The 15,784-nt window shown below is 36.7% G+C and overlaps 1 protein-coding gene across 3 annotated transcripts in view; it reads right to left on the bottom strand.

Moving 5' to 3' along the window:
- Positions 1 to 2,609: 2,609 nt before the first annotated feature.
- Positions 2,610 to 15,784, bottom strand: part of SRBD1 (S1 RNA binding domain 1) — a 355,867-nt gene continuing 342,692 nt past the window's right edge. For all 3 annotated transcript variants that reach the window (XM_056821193.1, XM_056821253.1, XM_056821129.1), the window contains exons 21-22: positions 8,865 to 9,049; positions 2,610 to 3,508 (exon numbers count right to left, since the gene is read on the bottom strand). In XM_056821193.1, coding sequence (XP_056677171.1) covers positions 3,219 to 3,508; positions 8,865 to 9,049 — 475 coding nt within the window. In that variant the 3' untranslated portion in view covers positions 2,610 to 3,218. The remainder of the gene's footprint in view (positions 3,509 to 8,864; positions 9,050 to 15,784) is intronic.

The following is a 15,784-nucleotide window of genomic DNA, read 5'->3' as shown; positions in this document are numbered from 1 at the left end:
GTATATGTTGGTGATGGAATACTATTGTGCTAAAAGGAATAATAAAGTGGAGGAATTCCATGGAGACTGGAACGACCTCCAGGAAGTGATGCAGAGTGAGAGGAGCAGAACCAGGAGAACATTGTACACAGAGACTAATACACTGTGGTATAATCGAACGTAATGGACTTCTCTATTTGCAGCAATGCAATGACCCTGAACAACTCAGAGGGATTTACGAGAAAGAATGCTATCCACATCCAGAGGAAAAACTGTGGGAGTAGAAACAGAAGAAAAACAGCTGCTTGATCACATGGGTGGATGGGGATATAATTGGGGATGTAGATTCTAAATGATCACCCTGGTGCAAACATCAACAACATGGAAATAGGTTCTGATCAAGGACACATATAAAACCCAGTGGAAATGTGCATTGACTACTGGAAGGGGGGGGGGGGAGGGAAGGTGAGGGAATGAATAGGATTGTTGTAACCAAGGAATAATGTTCTAAATTGATTAAATAAAATTTTTTTAAAAATTAAAAAAAAATTACAGTGCAGGTCCAATCTCACCACCTCCTTGGGAGGGTGGGGGGGGAGGAAGGAGGACAGAAAGTTAACAACTTTTCTGCCCCCAAAGTGCCAAAGTCAGAAGTTTACAAGCTAACAAGAAGTGGCCCAGCCCCTTCAAAGATCTACCTGGGTTCTAATAACCTAGAAAGGAAGCCAAGGACTGGGAAAACAAATGGGGAAAGGGGCTAAGGTGGGGGATGGTCCTCTTCAATTGGCACCCCATGGTGCCAATTGAAGAGTGCAAGCCTCTCTAATAACCTGTGTGGGTACTCTGACCTAGGAGGGAAGCCAGGGACTGGAAAACAAAGGAGAAAAGGTTAAGCTGGGAGATAAAGACACATAGAGGGAAATGAGAAACAAAAGATAGAAGTAGCATGGAAATAGAAAGACATACTGCCTCTCTGACCTTTCATCCAGAGGGTTTATTTAAAATGTTAATATTTCAAATTAGTTTCTCAGATAACACAAAGGAGATACCAAAAAGTTTTTTACATCAGCTTACAAACCTAATTACGAAAACAATAGAACAAGTGGTTTCAGCCAGGTGTTCCACCAATTAGCAAGGAAGAAGCTATCTGAAAGTCCCTTGGCCTTTGATAAACCTTTTTCCTCCAGGAATCCTAGTCAGACATGTTTCCTGACTATCAGCATTTCCATGATGTTTATTCAGATGATAAAATTAAGCTTTTCAGACTGCTTGTATCTCCTTGAAAATTATTTATTTGATTTAGAATATTTTTCCATGGTTACATGATTCATATTATTTCCTACCCCCTCTCCTCCCCCTTCCTATAGCCTAGGTCAAGGTGCATCATTGGTCAAGACCTATTTCCATATTATTAACAATTGCAATCAAGTGATCATTTAGAGTCTACATCCACAATCATATCCCCATTGAACCATGTGATCAAGGAAATATTTTTCTTCTGTGTTTCTAATCCCATATTTCTTTCTCTGGATGTGGATAGTGTACTTTCTCTTAAGTCCCTCAAAATTGTCCCGTATCATTGCATTTCTATTAGTAGAGAAGTCTATTATGTTCAATTGTGCCACAGCGTATCAGTCTCAGTGCACAATGTTTTCCTGGTTCTGTTCCTTTTGCTGTGTATCAATTCCTGGAGGTTGTTCCAGTTCACATGAAATTCCTCCAGTTCATTATTCCTTCTAGCACAACAGTATTCTATCACCAACAGATGCCACAATTTGTTCAGCCATTCTCCAATTGATGGGCATGCCCTCATTTTCCAATTTTTTGCCACCACAAAGAGCGTAGCTATAAATATTTTCATAAAAGTATTTTTCCTTATTATCTCTTTGGAGCACAAACCCAGCAGTGGTATGACTGGATCAAAGGGCAGGGAGTCATTAAAGCCCTTTGAGCATAATTCCAAATTGCCCTCCAGAATGGTTGGATCAATTCACAACTCTATCAGCAATGCATTAGTGTCCCAATTTTGCCACATCCTCTCCTAACATTTATTACTTTTCTTTGCTGTCATATTAGTCAATCTGCTAGGTGTAAGGTGGTACCTCAGAGTTGTTTTGATTTGCATTTCTCTAATTATAAGAGATTTAGAACACTTTTTCATGTGCTTAGTCTGCCTATAGCATTCACAACTCCAGGTGCAGCTTACTTGAAATGCCTCAGTTGCTAATAGTTTTGCCCAACAGTTTAAATCTCAAGTTAATTTCTCTGATAGGAAGATTCAGTGTAAGTCAATCATATGAATTATTGAAAATATATATATGTAAGTCTGACCCAAGAACTCTTTGCTCATTGGCATCAGGTTTTGAATACATATTTTATCATCCCCAAGATTTGTCACAACTAACACCTATGCTAACATCAGGCTGGGATGCTATTAACTGATTCCTGAAATTGAGTCTATCAGTGCTATACTATATAACAGGATGGTGCTCTCACTTTGAAAGCATTTCAAGGTCATTTAGTAGTTTCCATGGAAAATTGATATGTCTGGTGACATTCTCCTATAAATGAATATTTTCCAACTATGACTCCTTTACATTTCATTGGACAATCATCAGAATGAAAGCAAGTTTGCTGGATGAAAGTTTTATTATAGATAGCAAAACACATATGACTTTTCCACAATAACTTTGAACCCAAAGCTACAGTTACAGTTGGACCTATAGAAATGTTTAGTTTAGAGGGGCAATGAACAAAAGATTCATATACTGCCATTACAAAGTACATATGAAATATCATATATAACTCACAAAATGGACATATGCCCAACATATAATTCATGCCATGGCATCCCAACTGCGTGGAGAATCACCCTACATGTTAGTAGGCCACCTGAAGACAAATTTGTAAAGGAGATGTGCTATATGTGGAAATCAAATTGTTTTTTAAAGAGAGGAAGAGATGGCTAAACATTCATTAATGACAAGCCACTTTCACTCAGAAAAATATCACCAAACAGGCCAAGTTAGGCTCTTTGGTGTGTGTCTGCTTTGAGGTTGGAATAAAGAAAAGAAATATTTAGTCTCCTTAGTCATCACAACAGGCAGTGACCAAGAAAGGGAATGTTCAGAAACTCCTGATAACATGACTTATTTCTAATCCCCTGATAAGTTCTTACATATTTGAACTATGATTGGTAAAAATAAAATTAAATAAAAGTTTGGTTTCCAGTGAGACGCTCACAAAACACGAATGAGGTCTAGGGTTATCCGAGTTCGGGGAAGATCAATATTGATCACTTTAACTTCCACTCTCTCGCCAGGGCCCAGACTAAGACTCCTCCTCTTCTTCACTTTAGAAAGCTTTGCTTCTGTAACATTTCGGATAGGAATCAGCCCTGACTTGCCAACTCCTATATCCACAAAAATCCCAAAGAGAGTAGCATTCTCGACCTTTCCAGTGAGAATTGTCCCAATATTCAGATCTTCTAGGCAGACTATGCTCCTCTTGAAGTCAGGTTTATCAAAATCTTTAAGAAAAAGGGGGGAAAAAAAGACAAAATCAAAACCAGTTACAGTACTATATTTCTTAGTCACAATATTTATCAGTCAATGAGGACTAGCTGGGTACTCACTGTATGCCTAACCCTACATTAATTAAGTACCATGAGGGATCTGAAAGGACCAGAAACTGTCCTTAGTTAATTACAATCTAGTTGGGAGAGAGGTCAGACTTGCACACATAAAACAATTTGAAGAAACTTATTAAAAATCACACCAATATAATACCAAGTGAGTTAAAAAAAAAGCTGTAAGGCCATAGAGTCATTCATTACTAGCTGAAGGGCAGAGAAAAATATGATTTTTGTCTAATGATATCACAATATTGATTAGGTGCCAAGGAGAATATAGAACAGTTGACTGGAGGCTCTGTCTATCCACAGAATTTTCAAACTCATTCATCTATCGACATGTTTTGATTCTCTCCTGTTTTATAAGACAGGACCTGTAACACTGGGGTAGGAGGCATTGTGAAGGATATAAAAATGAGGATGATGCTGGTTTTGCCTTTGCAGAATCTGCTTGATTAGGAAAACAATAACTTTGGGTAATAACATGAATGAAAATCTCACAAACATAGAGACCAATGGAATGGTTTCCAGAAAATGTCATTATATTTACACAATCACTTGTGACCTATCCTTGACTATTTAGACTCTGAATTATTCTTCTCTCTTCAAAGGGCCAGAACTAGCCCTTTAGGATTAGAATTAGGAAGGTTTGAGTTAAAATCCTGTCTCAAACACTTACTGGACAAGTATGTCTCAGTTTCCTCATCTATAAAATGGGGTTAATAACAACACTTATCTTAAGGTTATGATGAGGATGATATTAATAAAGTGCTTTACAAACCTTAAAAAAACCACATATACATGTAGTTACTATTATTATTAACTATATTCATTAGTATCTTTCTCATAGGCCAGTGAGAAAGGAAGAAAGAAGTTGAACTGACATCAAGCTGGCTCTTTGTGAGCAAATTCTCATGTAAAAAGGCTTGAAGGGGGCAGCTAGGTAACTCAGTGGATTGAGAGCCAGGCTTAGAGATGCGAAGTCCTAGGCTCAAATCTGGTTTCAGATACTTCCTAGCCATGTGATCCTGGGCTAGTCACTGAACCCCCATTGCATAGCCCTTAGCGCTCTTCTGCCTTAGAACCAAAACGTCTAAGATGGAAGGAAGGTAAGGGTTTAAAAACAAACAAACAAAAAACAAAAAGGACTAAATATGGAAGGAGGCTAGAACTAATGGTTGAAATGAGGCTTGTGGATTACTTGTGGATTGTTTTTTCCCTGGGTTTCCTTTTTTTAGGATTGTCAAGCATTGTTTATGGCAATAAAGAACACATTCCATATTCAAAACTCCCACTTATACTTATAGCCTCATTTCTATCCCCTCTCCCTTTTCATCTCCTCCTCCTCCTCCACAACTGTCATGCTCCATTCTGACAGCTCGCTGAAGTCATCTTTTGACATTTGCCTCAACAAGTGATTAGTCAGTTTGTTTCTCATTCCCCACCTATTCGCCCCATCCCTCCAACAAATCATAACACTAAAAGAAAATTCAGACACACACACACACACACACACACACACACACACACACACACATCTTTTTTCCATACTACAAAAAAACCTCTGAAATTTGAACTCCGTATGACATATAATTCTGCAGAGAAAGAAACCTGTTGTAATGTAATATCACACTGAAAAAAGGCCATGTCCATGCAAAGTAAAACCACATAGAGGATCAGGCCCAAAGATGAGATTGGCTGTCAGGACCCAAAGGAATTATTCAATGCTTGAATGCTCCTTTCTCTCCCCATTCTTGCAGGCAACCAGCTGCTTCAGATTCCCCAAGGATTCCTGATCAGCTGCTTATTTTAATTTTGCATGGGAAATCAGTCAGGAACTACTTAACATGTTCCTGAAGACAGCTTGAGTCATGGGACAGCTGAAAATTCTCCTTGAAAAGTCTGTAACATCAACATTTTAACATTTTTGACAGACAAGGCTACATCCCACCCTAAATCTAAGAAACTTTTGGTATACTCAGTTATAAATACTATAAATAGTATATCTACCAAGAGTGTTACTCTAGATGGAGTTGATTGTATTGAACGTCAATTGAAAAATACTTAGGGAAAATGAGAAAAGATTTAGGAGAAAGTGACTGTGGCCCTGGGAAAGTAAGTACTTTTTGAGAAAATGTGGCATTTAGTGGATAGTGCCAGGCCTGAGGATGAGTGGTCCTGGATTTAAATACGGTCTCAGACATTTCCTAGCTGTGTAACCCTTGACAAGCACTTAATCCCAGTTGCCAAGCCTTTACCACTCTTCTGCCTTGGAACCAATAATTAGTATTGATTCTAAGACAGAAGGTATGGGTTTAAAAAACAAAAAAGAAAAATCATCACTTGGTGATGAGCTATTCAGAACTTAGTGAAACTGGCCCAAGAACAAATGCTGCCCAAAGCTAGGCCTTCCCAGCTTTATAGGACCTGCAAGAACTGCAGGAAGTAAGTCTACTGAGGACTCACAGGCACCTCCATGCATGCCACAATGAAGTGCAAGACAACTTCAGAGCAGGACTTCAATGGAAGAATAGAGAAATCTTTCAACTTTTAAAAGTCATAAATCTGTAAAATGAAGGGGTGGGGTTAATGAACGATTAGTTCCTTTCTAGTTCTAAATCTTATAACACACTAACCATAAAAATCATGATTGTTAGCAATCTGAAGACACTTTGGAAATCATGGTTAGGTCGACTTGTTTGTGGGCATTCTTCCCCCTTACTCTGGTTGTTAAGAATACTCTCATTATTTATGGTGAAAGTAAAGAGCAGTGTGAGTAAGGAGAAAATATAGGAAAAGTCTCTAATTTCTTTAGGGTCATTTTGACTACCCCAAGCAAGGATCTCAAGGCTGTTATGTAGAGACTGGATTCACTCCACAGGTTCTGACTTGTTTCACAAAGGGCTTCTGAATTCTATACAGGTGATGTCACTAGAGTCAGGAATTCATCAGGGAAGTGTTTGGGGACAAGGGGTGACACACATATGGACATATGACTGTATTAAGTTGAATATAATGGGAAAAATTGCAGAAGAGAAGGGAAGCAAACAAGCTTTTATTAAGTACACACTGTGTGCTAGGCACTGAGCTAAGAACTTAACAAATATTATCTCATTTAGATAACTGAGTCAGAAATCTTGACCTGATGCCAACTTGGTAAGTCATTACCTCCATTTGTTTCAGTTTTTTTCTTTGCTGTGAGGATCAAAAGAATCCCTAAGGGGGTCGGGTAGGTGGCTCAGTGGATAGAGAGCCATGCCTAGAAATGGGAAATCCTAAGCTCAAATCTGGCCTTAGACACTTCCTAGCTGTGTGATCCTAGACAAGTCACTTAACCCCCAATGCCTAGTCATTACTACTCTGGCTTTGGAACTGATACTTAGTACTGATTCTAAGACAGCAGGGAAGAATTTAAAAAAAAGTATCTACCAGTGAATAAGCATTTATTAAGCACCTACTACATGCCAGGCACTATGATAGGCACCAGGGATACAAAGACAAAAATGAAATAATCTATGCTCTCAAGCAGCTTACACTACAAGATGTAAATAATGCAGATATAAAAGTGGGGATGAGAAAAGACTTTTCTTGTAAGGTGTCATCTGGAGAACACTTTGAAAGAAAGAGACAGATGCAATTCTAAGAGATAGAAGTAAAGAAGGGAAAGCATTTCAGGTATGGAGGACAGTGAGAGCAGGATGTAGAGAGGCAGTATCCCAAGTGAGGAACAAGAAGGCCAGTTTGGGTGTACAGTAGAGTTGGTTAGTCAACAAGTATCTAAGCATTTACTATGACTATATGCCAACCACTGTTAATGCCAAGGATAAAAAGAAGGGCAAAATCAGTCTTTGCCCTTAAGACCTCTCATTCTAATGGGAAGACAAGATATTAACAATGAGGTGGCATTTATAAGATATTTATAGAGTAGATGGAAAGCAGTCTGGGAGGGGAAACCATTAACAGTTGGGGCAGGGATAGACTAGGAAAGGCCTCTTGGGGAACGTAGGATCTGGATTTAATCTTGAAGAAAATCAGGGAAACAAAGAGATATAGATGAGGGGAAAAGAATCCTAGGTCTGTGGGACAGCCTGTATAAAAGCATGGAGATAGGAGATGGAGCTTCTTTTTCTAGGAATAACAGTTTGGCCATTGCTGTCGAAAAGTCAAGTGTAAGAACAGAAAGGGAAGGGGATGGGTTATAAAATGCTTTAAATGTCACAAAGGGGTTGGGGGGTGTTCTTAAAATAACATCTTGGTTCAGGCCTGCCCTGGTCAATGAGGCAATTCTGGGAAAGGCAGAAATATTTTCTGAGCACACCGAGGCAGCAAGCAGCTGACTGTGTCCAGTAAGGCCTTCTAGCTGTTCTGCCGCTCTTATGAGACAGGTAGAAACAAGTTCCAGAGGATGGCAAAAGTAGGTTGACTGATAGAGTATGATTAGTGCTGCCTCAGCTCCTCCTCCTCCATTACAGTGTCTGAGGGAGAAGGGATTAGGGTCCCTGCCCAAGGAGTTTTCGGACCACCACATCCTGTAGCCTGGCTGACCTGATGGAGTGACAAGGTTTAAACATGGGGTCACTCAGACTGACTCTGCACAAGTGGCTGAATGCACAGCAATTCTATTTACATAATCTAAATTAGGCCATCTATGAGCAGGGTGAGCAGCACATAGGAGGGAGAGATAGGTAGATTGGACCCAGTTTGTGAAAGATTTTAAAAGATAAACAGAGGAGCTTATATTTGATCTGAGAGGAAAGAGGGAGCCATTGGACTATATTAAGTGAGAAAGTGAAACGAATGAACTTGAAATGAAAAAATATTACTTTGGGAGTTAAAGTAGAGAGATCAATGAGAAGGCTACTGAAATAGTCTAGTAGAGAGGTTGTGAGGGTTTGAATTAGAATGTATGTGAATAGCTAGAAGGGGAGAGATGAAAGTAATACAGTGAAAATGGAAAGATTTAATATTTGACAACTTTTGTAATATGTGGAGTGAGGAAGAGGGAAGGAGTGAAGTACCATGCCAAGGTTGTAAACTCTGAGTGCCTGGAAGAATGGTGGTAGTACCCTCAACAAGAACAGAGAAGTTCAGAAAAGACATTAGTTTTGTGAGGAACCTGAATTCAGTTTTAGACAGGTTTGATTCTGAGATGAGACACCCTGTTGATGGACAAATGAAAAAATGTAAAAGTGATGAGATATGAAAAAGTAAGTGCAAAATGAGAATGTAAGTATTTACAATATTCACTCCTTACCTGTTCGGAAGTCAAAGCTTTCAGGTTGATTTAGACCATCAATGATGATTTGAAGTGTATGCACTGTTGTTCCCAATCTTTTAGCAATTTCTCCTATTTCTTCCCTTTGAAGAAGTGAATTTATTTTTTGTTGTATTTCTGGTTTTCCAATTTCACAGAGGTTGCCACCAATTAGAGATAAAAACCTTCAACAGTAAAAACAAAACAAATCCTTTAATTTTTTACCCAGGATCATTAAATTTCCTTCATCATTTACTCCTTTATTTTCATTTACCTCTGAAATGTACAAAAACATAAACATAGGTCAATATATATATTAAATACTTGGTGATAAATTACTGGTGTGTCCTAAACTTTGCTAGATGTTGTAGACTAAATTTTAACTCAGTATTCCTACATTTCCTTTACCTGACCATCTCAGTCATTGATTTAAAAAAAAAAATCTTATGTGGCATAGTAAATAGAGTATTTTACTTGTAGCCAGGAAGGCATAGGTTTATTAAATTCTGACTCAGACACTTATTACTTGTGTAACCCTGGGAAGTCTCTTGACTTTTCCTAATCTCATTTCCTCATCTGAAAAAGGGAGATAATAAATAGGACAGGATCAAATGAGGAAATGTGCATAGAGAGTTGCGCAAACCATAAAACCATTACGGTGGTGTTATTTAACTCATGCTTTCAAAACCCTCCAAGTAGGAAAACTGGTTGTAAGCTAAATTAATCTAAGAGTCAGGGTGGAGGGAGGAGATAAAGAAGGGGAAGAATTAACTACATGAAAACCAAACTAATTTGTTATATACACAGCTTTGTTATTGTATAATATATAGCATCACAGCACTTATATGACAGTAAAACTGGGCCCTTTTTGCAAAATGATGAGGAAATCACCAATGTACTTACTTTAAAACATTATTCTCAAATGGCATCAATAGTCATCAAAATTAGGTCATCTATATTAACCATGTTCATTTTTATGAAAATAAAAATAATTTTCTTTAACTATGATTCCACAGGGGTGGGGAGTAAAGAAAGTGCAATGATTAAGCAATAACTACAAAATAATTACTTATTATATATGATAAATATATAACATAAATATACTTTCACTATACTTACCATTTCCCTTTGGTTTATGGCTATATCTTAATTGCTCAGCCTCTGAAGTTTAGCAATATGATGATATATGTATTTTATATTAATGAACCTAAAATGCATTTTATACCTGAACATTTGGCTATAGCTTACTTCTTTGAAATTCCCAGTATTGGTATTTAGGAACCTCAAGTGGTCGAGTAATAGAGTCCAGATCTGTGATTCTATTAGTGAGGTAATTCCTACCACTTCCATTGATCTAGACGGGCAACTCACTGGACAGGATTAGGGAGTTGCCTACAGACACTGAAAAATTAAGCAGCTTTTGCTCACAATCACAACACCAAGTCAGAAACAAGATTTGAACCCATGTCCCCCAATTTAAGGTCATTCTTCCAGTCATTATGTTGGTCAATATAGTATTTTTTAGATATTTGAATTTCACTTTATACCCCTTGGACTGGTTGCTGTAACACTGCTAAGGGATCGTTTTTTGATTTCAAGTCTGTGATGCTGTATCTTACTAGAAAAGAGACCTTCCTTTAGGTTCCAGAAGTGGCTGTTATTGTCCTATATAGGAGAGAGAATTCCCAATTTGCCAATTAAAAAATGACAAACTGTCTAAGATCAAAATTTCTTCAGGTCTTATCCTGCTGCTATGGGAATAAAAGCAGCTTTTTTGAAAAAAAAAATTTACAAATATCTTTCCTTTAAAACACTTAGCATTCAGAGTTTTAAGCTATTTTACCTGGTGAACTAATGATGTCGAAAGTAGACAAGGAAATTTTTTTAAAATGTCACTTGGGGATTCTGATTTAAGAGAAGAAAGTCCAAACTTCTTAAACTAGCATGACATAAGGTCCTCCAACATAGCCTTTCAGCTTTTATCATCCTCTAGTCCTATTGACACTGATTCTGCTTTAGCCAAATTGGACTACTAGCAATTTTCTAAACACACAATGGATTTTCCTTGGTTTTGTTCATGTTGTTCTTTTTGTTCAGAATATTTTCTGACATTTTTGACTGATGAATACCTATCCTCAACCCCATCCAAAGTTTCCATTGATATATATATATATACATATGTGTGCATATGCATGCTGACCCACCCCAACCCACCCAAACACTCTCTGATCCTCTTCTTTACTTTCCCCATTTAACCTTATTGTACTTTCTTTTGTGTACTCCCATAGCACTAGGCCTGGAGTCAGGAAGACCTAAGTTCAAATCTAGACTGAGACACTTACTAGCTGTGTGACCCTAGGCGAGCCACTTACCCCTATATGTCTCAGTTTCCTCATCTGTAAAATGAGCTGGAGAAAGAAATGCAAAATGCCAAGAAAACCCCACATGGGGTCACAAAGACCTGGACATGACTGAAACAACTGAATACCACCATAGCAATTTGATTGTACTTTTCCAAAAGCACTTTTAACTCACTGTATTATAGATGCTTATATGCCTTAACTTCCCCATTGGATAAGAAAATCTCTCATATTTCAGACTCTAGTACCTAGAATAGCAGGCACCGAATCTTTGTTGACCTGAAAGGAAATTGGTAATCTGAGAGGAAAAGAAGATGTGTTGGAGTAGGAAAGATTGTGTGCGTGCATGCCTGTGTGTCCATGCACAGAATCTCCACAGCACAGCTGAGAAGGGTAGTTGCTAACTGTTGGGGCTGATGGATGGACTGTGCCATGAAAATGTCCCAGAGACAGGAAACAGTTGTCTAAGTTCTGACTGACATGGCAGATGTAATGAGACAATCTTTATCAACAACCAACTTCCTTATTCAGCTTCCTAAATAATCCATGCATTGCTGACTAGATCTCCCTGGCATTCACCGTGTTTTATTAAACTACAACTGAATAGCTATTAGCTGAGTACCTTTCAAATACCCTGGTTGTTTCCCCTTATCCACCACCCATCTGGGTGTTCCATGCTTCCTAGAACAACGTTGTACTCACATATTAAATCTCTGACAAAGAGGAATATTTTATTACTAACAAATGTAACTAAAGAGAAGTATTCAAATACATTGCACAAGAACTAGTAATTCAGTGGAGACAGCACTAAAGGGAGAGCAGGCCGACCTGGTTTTCTGCATTGATTATTTCTCTCATTTGCTTGGCTACGTGGGTATGAATAATTCATTTAACTTCTGGTTCACAGTTTTTTACCCCCAAAATAAGGATGGAATACCTGCCCACAAACAAGGATAATACTCCACAACTGGGGGCCACTTTACCTTTTTACTCTTACCTCCTTCAAAGCAGTTAAATATGCAAAATACTACCTAACTTCTGAACACCTCCTACACCATCTAGCCTCCAGGCTTTCAAATCCAAGGTCCTTTGTGTAAGTTAAAAAATGGTATATAATATGGAACCTTATTATTTAATTATTTTTTCTTATATGAACATAACTAGGTACTTTAAGACTTTTCTTAGGTTTGTTAGAGCTGGCAGCACCACTGATCTAGTGCTTTATGGTCATTATTAATAACTAAATAGTGTTAATAAAATAAAGAGAAGCACTACTCTGACATGACTTGTTACAAGTAAGAACTCCAGACAAAGACTGATATGGGGAAGCTAATATTTGGCATAAAACAATGTAATGACTCACAGTAATGCTTAATAGAGGCAGAACTGAGTGCAATTGGGCAAAATGCTACAAGATTTTACACTGCTTGGGAGAATGATGTGAATTTAGCACAGAATTTTAAAAGTTTATTTCACATATTTTTCTGTCTTTTATCTTTTTGAATTGCCAATCCCATATATCTGAATTTGTTGGATTTGTATAAACTGAGATCCTATGGTATTCCCAAGGCCTGTAACATCTTCCCTTCCCACCTTACCCACTGAATTCCTATCCCATTCTTTAAAGCCTAAACCCAAGAAACCTCCTCTAATGAACATTATGTAATCTCTGATCCTTTCCCAACCTCTGCTTCCTCCCACCAAAGTGAGTAATAGTACCTACATGGTACTTCTCAAGGGTTAAATCTAGAACTCTTCCATACTTCTAATGTACCTTTCTACCATGACTATATAATATTGTGCATTATAGATTTGTGTCACCCTCCTAAAAAGTAAGCAGAAGGTTCCAAGAAAGCAGTAAGTATGTCTTCTCTAAACGTTTTAAGTTCCTTAGAACTTAGCATAGTGATCTACACATTGAAAAAATTTAATAAAATTTTGTTGAATGAATGAGTGTAATGCTCTTTGGAATAAAGTGTCATACCCATCTAGATTACAACATACACTGATTTAATTTCTGCAATTGTTTTTTGAAAATGAATACACCAAAGTAGATGTTAACTGAATGTAAAAGGGCTAAAGAAATCTTGGTAACTGAGTGCAATTGAATAGTACTCTGCAGTAGGAAGTGATGAAGATGAAGAATACACAGAAGCCTGGTTAAGCTGTGTGCATACTTTATAAATCATTTTCACTCTTACCCAAAGAAAGTCTAAGGGCACTTGCCACAAAAATCAATAAAAAAGATCAGGTTGGAGTCAGTTCTCATGCTATACACTGATCCCCTCTATTGAGATACGGTATTGCTGAGAACAAAGTTAAATGCTTTTTTTTATTTAGAAAACTTTGATAAAGATAAAACAAGGTTGGATAAGTAAGAAAATGGTAATCAAATTCAGAGAGAATGGAATCATAAAGTAAACTGGGTATAGATATTATCCAATAAATGGCCAACCTTAATCTTGCTGGATTTTCAAGTATATTAAATATATGCATATAGCACCTCCCTAGTATGGTGCTCTGCCCATTTAATATCTCCTATTGCACTGATTATGGATACCATTTACAGAAACTGAATTTTGATTGTGGGAATATGCATTGTTAGTAAGGTTCAATACAAAGTTTAGGAATTGGTTGTAAAATTTCCAGCCACTGCAAATCAAGAAGGTTCACATTCCCAGTCTTCAAAAAGAAGTGTCAATTAAAGACTATTACGTTCAAGGTTTGGAACATAAAATGTTGTGAGTTTTTTTTTAAAGCATATTCTATTTTTTAATTGAAAAATTTTATTTAATTAATTTAGAATATTTGATTACATGATTCTTGTTCTTTTCCTCCCCTTCACCCCCCCACCCCCCTGTAGCTGATGCGCAGTTCCACTGGGTTTTACATGTGTCATTGATCAAGACTTATTATTTCCATATTATTGATAATTGCACTAGGTTGATTGTTTAGAGTCTACAGCCCCAGTCATATCCCCATCAACCCACGTGATCTTGAAACATAAAATGTTAAGTGACAAATGGAGATAGTAATTACCAGCTATTAAAAACATATACATACATATGAACATAAATAATATATGCTAAGTATTGGCTCCCAGGCAGAATAGTAAAAGTTGGGCAACTGGAGTTAAGTAATTTGCTAGGAGTGTTAGAACAGACTTGAACTCTGGAACTCCCATCTCTTGGTCTGGCTCTCTATCCACTGAGTGACCCAGTTGCTCCAAAAAACTATATTTTTTAAAAATTTAAATAAAAATTAAATGATTCCATTAAAAAAACCTGATTGTATTATTACCAACATAAATTAATGGCAATTTTCCTTCAAACATGGGTAAATTTAAGAAATAACCACATAGTTGATTTTAAATGGAATTTTTTTCTAAAGTCAAATAAGTCACACTTCTTTGTGCCACTGAATCGCAACAGCTTTTTTTTGCCTACAAAGTCATGCTGAGTCACTCATGTTTTTTATTTAATACATAATTTCATCCATCTTACTTAAAAGTTAGAAAGTAGCATAAATGCAACAAATAAGCACATCATGTTCTTTTAGCAACACATCTGTACAAAGTTAAAACACAGACCTCATGATTGAAGATCATGCCTCCTTTCAAACACAATTCCAAATAATCAGAAATGACTAATATTTTTCATGAGGAGCTAATGTTTTTTCTTTTTATAGAGAATAAGAAATTTTATACAAGATACAGTAATTTTCTAAAACTTTGTAAGACTTCAGATGTAGTCACTTTTATGTAACAATTTCCAGCAATATCATTTAGGAGCTGAGAGGCCTGAGTTTGTTACATTAAAGCAACATGATATGGCACAGAACGAATAGTGATGCAACATAATCACTTTAAAAATAACTTAATATTAGCATATGTCTTATGAGTGAAACAAATATGATTTTAAGTCCCAAACAGTAAGAGACATGCTACAAGAGTAAAGTACTTTCAGTTGTCTTTATTCACTATAAACATTTTAAAAGTGTCCTATCACAGCTGATTTTTATTCTCTAGTTTTAATCAGTTTTAGAGTAATTCTATCACATCATCAAAAAAGAAAAATGTAAAATTCAATTTTTAAGTATGAATTTGGAAACTGTAATTTCTACTTAAAATTAGTGTGAGCATCCAAGGATAAGAAAATTGACCTCAAACAATCAACTTTTAGAGAAGAAATCTGATTTTAAGAACATAGTTCTAGGGACATACTTTTTCTGCAAGAAATGAAATGTATATTTAATATTCACATTACTTCTGATCACTAATATTTTATTCTCAATACCAACTACCTTTATTTTAAAAAACAAATGTGAATATTTAAAGTACTGAACAATTCAACTAAATTTTCATAGTATTCATATTTAAAATAATTATACCTACTAGTTTTAACTTTTCTGAAACTATTTCTTTAATAAAAAGAAAACAGACATAAGGAATAGCATCTCTAATGGCATGCAGTGTTTTGTAAATCTTAAAGCACTATAATTCATGTGAATAATTATTACTCTTAATACTAAAAGGGTAGCACCAAGGCAAAGAATGAAAAT

Source organism: Monodelphis domestica, chromosome 1, assembly GCF_027887165.1.
Source record: "Monodelphis domestica isolate mMonDom1 chromosome 1, mMonDom1.pri, whole genome shotgun sequence".
Classification (NCBI taxonomy): Eukaryota; Metazoa; Chordata; class Mammalia; order Didelphimorphia; family Didelphidae; genus Monodelphis; species Monodelphis domestica.
Note: the sequence above shows the minus strand (reverse complement) of the source record. Positions and strands in the feature narration are given on the sequence as shown.